The sequence below is a fragment of the Diabrotica undecimpunctata genome, chromosome 1 (genome assembly GCF_040954645.1).
Source record: "Diabrotica undecimpunctata isolate CICGRU chromosome 1, icDiaUnde3, whole genome shotgun sequence".
NCBI lineage: Eukaryota > Metazoa > Arthropoda > Insecta > Coleoptera > Chrysomelidae > Diabrotica > Diabrotica undecimpunctata.
The window spans coordinates 132,624,863-132,637,908 of record NC_092803.1 but is presented as its reverse complement, the minus strand read 5'-3'; the positions used below and the strand labels follow the sequence as shown (position 1 = coordinate 132,637,908).

Sequence of the window (13,046 nt, the reverse complement as noted above, 5' to 3'; positions counted from 1 at the left end):
CAACTTAAAATAATCTGCTATGCAGACGTCGCAATACTACTCTCTCAAAGTGAAGATAATTTACAACGTATTCTGCACCAATTTAGTACAACCGCCAGAAAATTTAACTTGTTAATTTCCCCAAAAAAGACAAAATGCATGGCTACAACAGCAAATTTACTAAGATATAAATTGGAGCTGGAAAGTCAGATAATAGAACAAGTGATGGAGTTAAAATATCTAGGCATCACATTATCTAGCTATGGAAAGCTCGAAACTAAAGTGGAAGAGCAAGTGAATAGAGCCAACAGAGCCGCAGACTGTCTAAATGAAACAATATGGAGAAATAAAAATATCGGAAAAGAAACGAAAGGCAGAATGTACAAAACAGTCATCAGACCAATAATATCAACCGCGGCAGAAACAAGACGTGACACACAGAGGACAAAAGGATGTTAAAAAACAGCAGAGATGAAAACACTTAGAAAAATTTATGGTAAGACACTATGGGACAGAGCTTGAAGTACATATATACGACGTAGATGCAAGATGGAGAACATCAAGAACTGAGTAAGAAATAAAAGAGTAAAATGGAACGATTATATAAGCCGAATGACAACAAATAGAGTAGTAAAGACGGCAAGAGACGGTTCCCCAATAGGAAGACGATCAGTAGGAAGACCATGAAAACAATGGAACGATAACTTACTGGAGGCACATTGAAAAACAGACAGAGTCATGTCTATGTAAAAAGAAAAAGAAGAAGAAGAATCTAGATGTAGATAAGGTGTAGAACGAAAAACTGCACAGAATTTAACAAACATACAAATTTTAAGCAAAGTGGTGCATTTCAACCTATATTAGCAGCAAAATTGCAGGAAGTCAAGGTTATTATTTGGAATGTCGAGCCAATAGAAGACGAAAAAAGGAGAAGACGAAAAAACAGAGGTTTAGTTAGTTATAGCAAGTTTAATGCCTAAGTGCGTTATGAAAATGCTGTGAATGAACCAAGCAGATTTTATATTTACTTTTTTTACTTCAATATGATACTTTGCATGTTAACCAATCAAGGAACTATGTAGTGTGAGAATATATGTTTTCTATATCATTTTATACAGTTTGATTTTTTAATCAGCTCTTCAAGTCTTTATCTCGACTAATCAATTTGTCATTCCGATTCATTTATTCTAGGATTGAGATTTAGGATGTAGTAACTAAATTGCATTTGACTATTTTTTTTATGTTGGAAATATTTCGTTTTTTTTTTTAATGTTTATTGAAATAACCACGACATGCTGACATTAATTTCAGTTCCCCTTATGATGCTAACGGTAACTACGCTAGCGGACCATTATCGCCCCAAGGCCAAGCCGAGTTTAAGAAAATGTTCGAAAATCAACCCCAAGGTCAGTACTACCAACAATCTAGTTCTAATTCTGGAGTTTACCAGCAAAACGGACAATATCAACCAGCTGGACAGTATCAACAAACTGGACAGTACCAACAAACTGGACAGTATCATCAATCTGGTCAAGCTAAACAAGGTAAGATCAATAACACACATTTTCACTTAGACGTATTGTTGTGAGAACAAGGTTATTGATTACTGCATTTATTTGAGAATGTAGATGATATGAGTTGAGACTCGAACATGTAGAAAGATGATTATGAATGAAACAATTCGTTAGAGATCATTTTAAATATTTTATTTCCAACTTTCGTCTTTTAACTTTATGCTGCATTGTTTAACTCGGATTTTTAAATATGTGGTAAAACTTCTACTTTTAACTTTTCTTTATGAAACATTAAACATGTTACATATAGTCCCCTGCTATAATTTATTTGTATAAATCTACAATCTGTAAATGTGATAAAAGAACATGCTAATGATGCTAAAATTACAATAAAATAGAATACACCATTTTTAAATTGATTGGAATTCTTATTTATTAAAAATAAAATTAAAGACAGTCAAGATTTCCTTTCACGCAAAAATAGTCTATGTATCTGTTGATACGTATTTCGCTTTAATAAAGCTCATCAGAACAGTTATTCATAGGCTTTCTCAACGTGAAAAATAAATCTTTTCCTGTCTTTGTGAAGCAACGATAAAATGGCTTCGAAACGGACGCAATAGCGACATCTAATATTAAATCCTATGAAATACTGTTGAAAGCCTATGAATAACTGTTCTGATGAGCTTTATTAAAGCGAAATACGTATCAACAGATACATAGACTATTTTTGCGTGAAAGGAAATCTTGACTGTCTTTAATTTTATTTTTATTCGGATCTACTCTGTATGAGTACAAGAAACCAATTCGCTAACGATTTCTGCTTAGCTGAGGAGACATGTCGTGGAATGCAAATTTTAGATTCCCCATGTCTCTATTAACATCTTTATCAGCGTCTGTTATACCTTGCATTTATAGAAGGTTCAGATTAAGGCAGTTATCGGAATTGTGTTTCGAAACTATTTTACGGATTTAATATTAGATGTCGCTATTGCGTCCGTTTCGAAGCCATTTTATCGTTGCTTCACAAAGACAGGAAAAGATTTATTTTTCACGTTGAGAAAGCCTATGAATAACTGTTCTGATGAGCTTTATTAAAGCGAAATACGTATCAACAGATACATAGACTATTTTTACGTGAAAGGAAATCTTGACTGTCTTTAATTTTATTTTTATTCGGATCTACTCTGTATGAGTACAAGAAACCAATTCGCTAACGATTTCTGCTTAGCTGAGGAGACATGTCGTGGAATGCAAATTTTAGATTCCCCATGTCTCTATTAACATCGTTATCAGCGTCTGTTATACCTTGCATTTATAGAAGGTTCAGATTAAGGCATTTATCGGAATTGTGTTTCGAAACTATTTTACGGATTTAATATTAGATGTCGCTATTGCGTCCGTTTCGAAGCCATTTTATCGTTGCTTCACAAAGACAGGAATAGATTTATTTTTCACGTTGAGAAAGCCTATGAATAACTGTTCTGATGAGCTTTATTAAAGCGAAATACGTATCAACAGATACATAGACTATTTTTGCGTGAAAGGAAATCTTGACTGTCTTTAATTTTATTTTTATTCGGATCTACTCTGTATGAGTACAAGAAACCAATTCGCTAACGATTTCTGCTTAGCTGAGGAGACATGTCGTGGAATGCAAATTTTAGATTCCCCATGTCTCTATTAACATCTTTATCAGCGTCTGTTATACCTTGCATTTATAGAAGGTTCAGATTAAGGCAGTTATCGGAATTGTGTTTCGAAACTATTTTACGGATCTTATTTATTAGTTTGAAATAATAAAAATATATATATGAGCGCTTTACGGTTTTATTATAAATCTTTAAAAACGTAGAAGTTGGACAACATTCCACTGCAATTGATGCACAGTAATAATCTGAAATATAGCTTACTCCAGACAGTCTCATCAAGATTTTTACTTAGTTTTAAATATACTGTAGATTAGCTGCAGATCTGTGTGTTGACGTATTTTAAGTTATAAACCATGGTCCATATCTTTGATTTATACATACATTTTTAAACACAAGAAAACTTTTTCTAAGCTTTTGTAGTTCTATTCTTCTGTATTAACTGCTATTACGACAATCTTTACTCCTTATATTTACCTTTTATTCTTGTTTTAGGTCAACCACTAGGATCCCTTCCACAAGGTCAATATTATCAATCATCTCAATCGCAATCTTCTGGTCAGCACCAACAATCTGGTCAATACCAACCAACTGGTCAATACCAACCAACTGGTCAATACCAACAACCGGGTCAACAAGGAAAATATTCAGGTTCTGTTCAAAAATTAAATAATCCTAATCAAATCGATTACACTGGAGCATACAGTGAAAGCCAAAACTCTTACGCAAATCCGACTCAAAACAAACCATCTGGTCAATACACTCCAGTTGCTTCAAACTTTAACCAGCACAGTCAACAAGGAGGATATCAACAACCCGGACAGTATCAACAACGTACATATCAACAAAGTGGAGCAAATCAACAACCAGGATCATACCAACAAGGTGCATACCAGCAAAGTGGAGCAAATCAACTACCAGGATCATATCAACAGGGCAGCCAATACCACCAATCTGGACAGTACCAGCCCTCAGATATCTCCAAATCAAACCAAGTTGATAATTCCGGTGATTACGATAAAAGTTGGGACAACGAAGGCCAATATGATAAAAAATACGATGAAGAAGAAGGCTCTACTGGACCGCCAAAGGGATTCTTCTACAGTTTTGATTACCCTGTAGGAAAAATTGTTCAGAAAGGAGAAGTCGCTAGAGTTGGAGATCTAAAGAATGCTTATAGTCAAAATAAAGCCACATACGAAACCCAGGTAAGTTCTGGCAATTCGGGTTCAGCTGCTTCTCAAAGCAGTTACTCATATGGTTCTTAGCTTTAAGCTGTGATAATGTATTTTGTAGACTTTTAAGAGAATAAATATATTACTTTTATTTATTATTGTGATTATTGAATTATTTACCCCCAGATTACCAAAAAAAATTTCTGACAAATACACATTGGTATGCTTTCACAGTTTTTATGTAATATGTGGTCTTATTATTTTCATATTGTTGCCTTTTTTATTTTTCTAGTATAGCTTTTTTCTTTTAATATATCTTTATTTTTTATGACGCCATAGATATTGTTAGTTAGCTAATGAATTATAAATTATTCTTTACAAAATTGTGTTCTTCTTTTTGTTTTTCTTTCTTTTTATCTCACATGCCAGCAAGATAATGCTACACATAATCAATGAGAGACTGAAAACGTTCCTACGAAGAGAAATACCCCAAGAGCAAATTGGATTACCAAAGTAGTGGTATTCGAGAACACTTTCTGAACGTAAGACAAATAATATAAAAATCTAGGAAATTTAATAACCCACTACACATTTGTTTTGTAAATTATTGCAAAGCGTTCGACAGGGTCAAGTAGCGACAGATGTAGCTTATGACAGATAGTAAAAGAAGTAGGCGTACTACAACACTTAATTTCGCTTATAACGAACTGTATGAACAGGATTCTGAAACAGTTAAACTGCTTAACACACTCTCAAACGAAATCCATCCAAAACAAGGTGTCTGATAAGGATGTATACTGTCTCTATAATTATTTAATATATATGGGAAGCATACTATAAGAAGAGCGCTTTAAGGATGGGAAAAAGAATACCAATAAATAGCCGAGAAATAAACAACAATATATCTGGGATTATTGATCACACACCTAGAATCACTATAGGAAGAAATAAAACGTAGATGTAATCTAGCAAAAGTTGCCTTGGGAAAGATCTCCAAAATATGGAAGAACGATTTTAAGGTCAGTAAATGGCACTACAGCTGATCGTTCAAGGGAAAATAGACAGCAGAAGGGGTCCAGGGAGGAGAAGACACTCGTGGCTCCAAAACTTGCGGCAATGGTTCGGATTGTCATCTGCTGAACTATTCAGATCTGCCGTAAACAAAGTCAGAATAGCCATGTTGATTGCCAACGTTCGGAACGGACAATGCACATGAAGAAGAAAAAATGGCACTTCAGCAACGTCTATCTCCAACAATTAAAATATTTTTGACCTTTTATGAGAGTAAACACAGAAAACATGAACAGACTTATTGTCAAAGGAAAGGTAGAAGATCACGAGAAAGATCCACAAAAAGATCGATCGATCAAATTACAGGAATATGCAGGAAGCACCTATGTATGAGTTAAAAGAAATGACTAGAGACAGGGGTCTTTGGAAACGGACAATACACAATATCACGATGACCACCCTACTCCCTCCGGGGGTTAAGACTAAAGAAAGGGAGAGTTAGTATAGTACTTCATAGCTTGTCTAACGGTGGTTCTATTAACCTTTCAATTACATTGTAATTTATTCGTACGCAGCGTTAATACCTAATACATATTATGAACTTTTCACATAATCCACAGGATTCGCTGGGAAGGATTCTAAGAAATCAGACTGAGTACATGCTAGTAAATAAGAGGTATAGGCATAGATGTACATCTATCAAAACATACCGGGGAAGACATAAATTCTGATCATGTACCAGTTGTAGGTAATTTCAAAGTCAGAATGAAGAAGGTTACAAGTAAGTCGATGAAAAATAATGAGGTTAGAAAACTGAAAGATCCCAATGTTTGACTAAAGGTGAGTGAAAACCTTAATACAAAGGTGCTAAAATGCAGAAATGCAGGAACTATAGAGGAAAGTCTGATCATCATACAAGAAAGAGTGAGAGAAATAAAAGAACAACACCTAAAGAAAGATACAGAGAAACGGATATCGTGGATGCCCGATGAAATATTTGAACTTATAAATCAGAGAAAAAAAAACAAATAAAATCTCTAAGAATATAAGAGAACACATACCATCCTCAGAAGAAAAATAAGAGAAACCAAAGAGAAACAAAAATCAGAACAGTGCCAAGAAATAGAGGAGTATCAGAGTCGATATGATAACTTCAATGTCCATCGAAAGGTAAAGGAAATAGCTGGAAAAGTCCGAAAACGGAACAGCGAAAAAATGACAGATGATGAAGGCAATCTTGCCATAACCAAAGAAGATAAAAAGAAAGTATGGGAAGAATACTTAGAGAAACTTTTCCACGACCTTAGAACACTACAAGAACAATAAAATTTAGGTCCTAAAATCCTACCAGAAGAAATAACGGCAGCCGTCAGACAAATGAAGGATGAAAACGCACCGAGACTTAATGAAATTCCTGCAGAACTTCTGAAGCTATTGGATGCAAAACAAATAAAAATAATTGAAATATTTAATAAAATATACAAGGCAGAAAAAATACCAGTAGAGTGGCTCAAATCGGAGTTCGTACCATTGCCCAAAAAATCAGGAGCAAAAGTTTGTGAAAACTATAGGACCATAAGCCTAATGAGCCATCTGCTGAAGCTGTTTTTAAAGGTCATCCACAAAAGAATTTACCGGAAATGTGAGGAAGAAATTGCGCCCAATCAGTTTAGATTTGTGAACGCCGTTGGTACTAGGGAAGGTTTATCTAGCGTGCAGGTATTGTTTCAGAAATGTAAAGATGTCAGCTGTGATGTTTTTGCATGCCTGATTGATACAAGAAGGCTTTCGATAGAGTCAGACATGAACAAATAATGGAAGTGCTGAAGAGGACAGGGATTGACAAAAGAGACCTAAAAATTCTAGCTAACCTGTATTGAAATCAAACAGTGGTGCTCCGAATAGATAGAGAATATACAGATCAGGCCAAAATCTTAAGGAGAGTGAGACAGGGTTGCATAATTTCACCACTGATATTTATTCTGTACTCGCAGCACATTTTTGAAGAGGCTCTAAGAGATATTAATGAATGCATCTTAATAAATGGAGTTAAGCTCAAGAATCTGCGGTATGCAGATGATACAATAGTGTTCTCCAATACCAACCAAGCTAATGTTCATAGCAAGGAAAACATAACTGGAGCAAATCTCTATGTGAACCAAATGAGAATTGAACGTGTTTCACATACAACTACTTGGGAACTATAATCAATAAGTCGTGGGAGAATACCCAAGAGATTAAATGTCGCATCGGAAAGACAAAAAATGCATTCTTAACTATGAGTTCTGTGTTCAAGAGCCATGACTTCACCCTAGAAACAAAAATAAGGCTCCTTAAATGTTTCTAATTACAGTGTCTTGAAAAAGGAATAAAACCATTCCGAAAGCTAGACAAAAAGTCATAAGAGTGTTTCATTAACATCCCGGCCAATTTTCTGACTGCAACCCTAATAAACTGTATTGTTTATATATATATAAATATATATATATATATATATATATATATATATATATATATATATATATATATATATATATATTATTGTGATATTTAAAGTCTTGGTGCGCCAAGCAATAATTAGCTAATTAATTTTTTTGATTAATTAAAATTATTTAAATGATATGAATATTACTCTATCACAATTTTTAATTCTTTTATCTCAGGGTTAAATTCGTGCTTCAATATCTATGCTATTACATGTGAAAGGTAAGGTCCAGAGAATACCGGAATAATAAAAAACACATGTGATCTAACACTATATATTGAAATAAAAATAATGAAATAATTCACACTCAAAAGTTTTTAATAAACAAATCTCATATAAGGATTCTCAAAATTTTGTTCTCCGTACGTGAACAATCAAAATTAATGGTACAAACAATATTAATTGAAATCTCAAAATCCCAAACTATTCTAACTCTCCTAATCAAAATATTTATATCCTTTCTAAATTACGTGTAAAAATTGTGTTATCAATAAAAGAAAAAAACTGCAGAAACAAAAATATCTCTCTCTGATGATGAGTGGTCCAAATCCTTGTTCCTTGTAGACTATATTATCTCCTCTCAACCGCTCCCTATGTAATCAGCAATCTTACACCGATTGTTGCAAGTATATCGTCCTTAATGATCTCCTTCAAAAGCACAAATCATTCAAATTATGATAGCCTTTCTCCTCTCGATAAACTGAATCTCTCGTTGGCCCGAGTGAAAAATGACTCTTGGAATATCTTCTCTTTACGATAAACTGAATCTCTCGTTGGCCTGAACAGTGACTCTTGGAATATAAGTAGAGAAATATGACTTACAATATTTTTCTGCTTCAGCTTCTGTCAGATACACTAACTCCACAAAAACTCACTAACATTCAACACTACTGCTTGCTACATTTCAGGAACCGCCAGAGAACAATCACTGTTCGTCCTACAGACTTGGAAACCAACTGATCATATCTTTTCTCTCTCCTCAATCTCGCTAAACTTTTTCCTACATACTTATCCCACCTTTTTCAATCTCCGCCAATCAAAACTCGTCACAATTCCCCCATTTTTTCATTTCGATAACAAACAAATTTTTACCTATAATTATAAAATTTCCTAAAACTTATTTACAAATAATATTTTCTATAATTCTTAAAACTAACAAAAACCTCTTTCTAAAATCTCTTCTATTTGTCTCTAATCACTGCATTAATGTGGTTCAATTGTCTTTGGATTTCACTTAAAATTATGCGGGTCACTCAAGTATAACAAAGAAATAATTTATGCAAAGCTTACATTTTGTTTAGTACAGGTAATCCAAGAATTTAATAACTTTCCTTCTTAGAAATGTTTGTTGGATATTATCCTACTTATCTGAATTATTTTAATGTTTTTGAACTTTGAAATATTTTTAAACAAACCAATATTTTTCTCGATTTTACATATCATAACAAATTCCCGCCATTTGATCTGCCGAAAACTCTTTGTTAAATTTTAAAAATGACAAAAGTTTTCTAGGATCAAATTATTTCACTATGTTATTAAAATCTACTTATGATACTGATAAATGTCGTGAATGTTAAAATACCCCGTATATTGCCTGTCTTTATACGGGATTGGATATATTTTCGTTTTAAATTTTTCCAAGTATTTTCCCTTAAAAGAAAGTTCATAATTTTTAGCCACTCGGTTTACTTCATTAACAAGATCTCCATGGTTTCCTAAAATCCTCTCTATTTTCTTTCCCATGTTTTCTCCACAATTTATTTTTCTTTCATCCTCCTTGTGTTCACATGTGTTCACTGTCCATAATACTTCTTCATTAAATTCTGGATTCTCGTCCATCAGTGCCATTTTTTCTTCTGTTTTCTTTTTATCCTCTAATTCCCTTTGGTATTCCGAGCACCATGTTTCTATTCCTTTCATTTCTCTGATGATACTTTCTTTTTCTTCCTGCTTCCATTCTGTTTTATCGTCGGTTGCCAACAATTCTTCTGTACCTTCTATTTCCTGTTTTTCTCTGGTCTCCATCTTTTTTTCCTGCTTTCTTTTCGAACTCTTCTTCTTTTTCTTCCTTCTCTTTTTCTCTTCTGTTAGATCTTGTTCTTGTACTTTCGGTTTATCCTCTACAGTCATATCGATTTCTTTGCGTTTTTCCTGTGCATTGATCCTTCCAGAAGTTGCTTTCCTATCTGTTTGCTTTTCTTCTCCTGTGTTGTCTGGTTCTGCTCTGATTTCCAGTTTATTTTCCGAAAAATTTATGGTGATATCTTTTTATCTCAATTCATCAATTCCCGCTATCATATCATGATTTAAATCTTCAATCACCACACATTTCATAATATGGAATTTGTTTCCCACTCTTATCTGTACTCCCAAACCTTCGTTTACTGTCGTCAAATTTTTATTGTTTGCACCCACTAACTCAACCCTAGGAATCTTATACACAAATCTGTCCAAATTTAATTCTTTTACTAGTTTTTTATTGATTAGCGATATCTCCGAGCCAGAATCAATCACAATTTTAATCGCTTTATGTTTTATAAATGCATCTAAAAATATTAGATTAGAATTAGAAATTTGTCTTTCGTTTCCTATTGCTACATGATTCATCTCCTTTCTATTTTGTTGTTGGAAGCTCTGGTTATTTCTATCGTCCCTTTGTTCGTTAGTATTCCTATTCGGAGGATTTTGTGCATCTCTATTCCTGTTGTGATTTTCATATGTTCTATTTTGTGTATCATTCCGGTTATCGTAATTTTGTTGTCTATTGTAATTATTGTAATTTCTCGGCCTATATTCGTTTGTTGATCTGGGATGTCGGTTTCTCTGGTCATAATTTGATGAATACCTTCTTCCCGGTCCATTATATTGGTCATGTTGTCTTCTATTTCTCATTTCTTTTCTTTTCGCTTCTTTTAATTGAAGGAATTGGCACAAACTATCAATATCTTGATAGTTTCTCAAAATCACGTGATCTTCCAACGTTTCCTCAAAATGTCTGCTGATCATTTCTACCAGCTGTTCGGTAGAATATTTGTATTCTAGATATTTTGAATTGTTATATATCTGCAAAGCATATCTTTCTTCAGATATTCCCATTTTTCCGTGATATTTTCCATTCTGTAGCTCTTGGTTGATTTCTCTCTGTTTATTTTTCCCCCAGAAATAGTTGAGAAATTTATTTTCAAAATCTGTCCAATTTTCAAACTCATCTTCCTTGCTTTCATACCATAACGCTGCTCCTTCTTTCAAATGGTTTCTAATTGTTTCTTTGCAATCGTCAAAATATCTAATATGTTGTAATTTGGTTTTCAAATTTTTAACAAACGGTACTGGGTGTGTTTTCCGAATATCCCCGCCAAACTGTATTTTTATGTCACCCGGACTTTGGATGAGTACTTCTCTCCTGTCTCCCATCTCTCGTTGTTTTCTGATATCCTCAATTTGTTTTTCTATTTCTTTCTTGTCTTCTTGTAGCGCCATTTCAAATTTTTCTTGCAACTGTTCTATTTCCTTTTTCTGGAAATTTCGTATCTCCTTCATTGTATCTTGGATATCTTTAATCTCTGTCTCTTGTTTTGCATTCTTTAGGGTTATTTCTTCTATCTGTTGTATTAGTTCTTTCTTTATCCCCTCAACACATCCTTTAATTTCCTGTTCATAGTTTTCCAAACGCTGCTCTATATTCCTGTTATTTAGTTCTATTGCTTGCCTTGTTTCCCGTTGGTTTTCTTCCATTGTTTGTTTTGTTTCATCCATTTTTTGTGATGTTTCTTGTTGATTTCTATCCATTTTATCCATTTTCTTTGATGTTTCATTCATTGTTTGTGTCTGTATTTGCATCATTGCTAATAATTTTTCCAGCATTCCTGTTTCTTTTCTTTCCTCTATTATTGTGGCATTTCCTTCATTATCCGATCCTTCATCAATAATTGTTTCCTCTTCTATCTTATCCTCTTTCCTTTCTTGCGTTTTACTTTGACTCCTTGTGGTCGACATGTTGTTTCTTTTCGTTATTGTTTTTGTCCCCGCCAAATGTGAAATTTTACAACACTCTATATGTTTCAGAACACGACAATATTTCTCCCCAAATGTATTAAATTTTCACGACAAATATCAAATATGCAATCAGTAAAATTCAAATAATTCAAAATAAATATCAAATGTATGATTGGTAAAGAAAATAAAATCAAATAATTCAATAGCAGTAAATATCCACTAACTACGATCAATCAATAAATCAAATTTATATTCCCTGGAAAAATTGTCAAAATACTTTCAAATTCAAATTCCCTCAATGTTATATGTTTTTATCTCTGGATTACCTGTACTTATTCCAGATCTCTTTCCCTTCCTTCAAATGTAAAGCTGCGATATTTTCAAGCCCCACGTTTTGGAAGCCAGTTATTGTGATATTTAAAGTCTTGGTGCGCCAAGCAATAATTAGCTAATTAATTTTTTTGATTAATTAAAATTATTTAAATGATATGATTATTACTCTATCACAATTTTTAATTCTTTTATCTCAGGGTTAAATTCGTGCTTCAATATCTATGCTATTACATGTGAAAGGTAAGGTCCAGAGAATACCGGAATAATAAAAAACACATGTGATCTAACACTATATATTGAAATAAAAATAATGAAATAATTCACACTCAAAAGTTTTCAATAAACAAATCTCATATAAGGATTCTCAAAATTTTGTTCTCCGTACGTGAACAATTAAAATTAATGGTACAAACAATATTAATTGAAATCTCAAAATCCCAAACTATTCTAACTCTCCTAATCAAAATATTTATATCCTTTCTAAATTACGTGTAAAAATTGTGTTATCAATAAAAGAAAAAAACTGCAGAAACAAAAATATCTCTCTCTGATGATGAGTGGTCCAAATCCTTGTTCCTTGTAGACTATATTATCTCCTCTCAACCGCTCCCTATGTAATCAGCAATCTTACACCGATTGTTGCAAGTATATCGTCCTTAACGATCTCCTTCAAAAGCACAAATCATTCAAATTATGATAGCCTTTCTCCTCTCGATAAACTGAATCTCTCGTTGGCCCGAGTGAAAAATGACTCTTGGAATATCTTCTCTTTACGATAAACTGAATCTCTCGTTGGCCTGAACAGTGACTCTTGGAATATAAGTAGAGAAATATGACTTACAATATTTTGCTGCTTCAGCTTCTGTCAGATACACTAACTCCACAAAAACTCACTAACGTTCAA

At 33.3% G+C, this 13,046-nt stretch overlaps 1 protein-coding gene across 1 annotated transcript in view; it reads left to right on the top strand.

Moving 5' to 3' along the window:
• The window catches only part of LOC140431965 (uncharacterized), a 28,049-nt gene extending 23,581 nt beyond the window's left edge, over nt 1-4,468 (top strand). The window contains exons 5-6 of the mRNA XM_072519836.1: nt 1,291-1,523; nt 3,638-4,468. Of these exons, the coding sequence (XP_072375937.1) occupies nt 1,291-1,523; nt 3,638-4,410 (1,006 nt within the window). The 3' untranslated portion in view covers nt 4,411-4,468. The remainder of the gene's footprint in view (nt 1-1,290; nt 1,524-3,637) is intronic.
• The last annotated feature ends 8,578 nt before the right edge of the window (nt 4,469-13,046 follow it).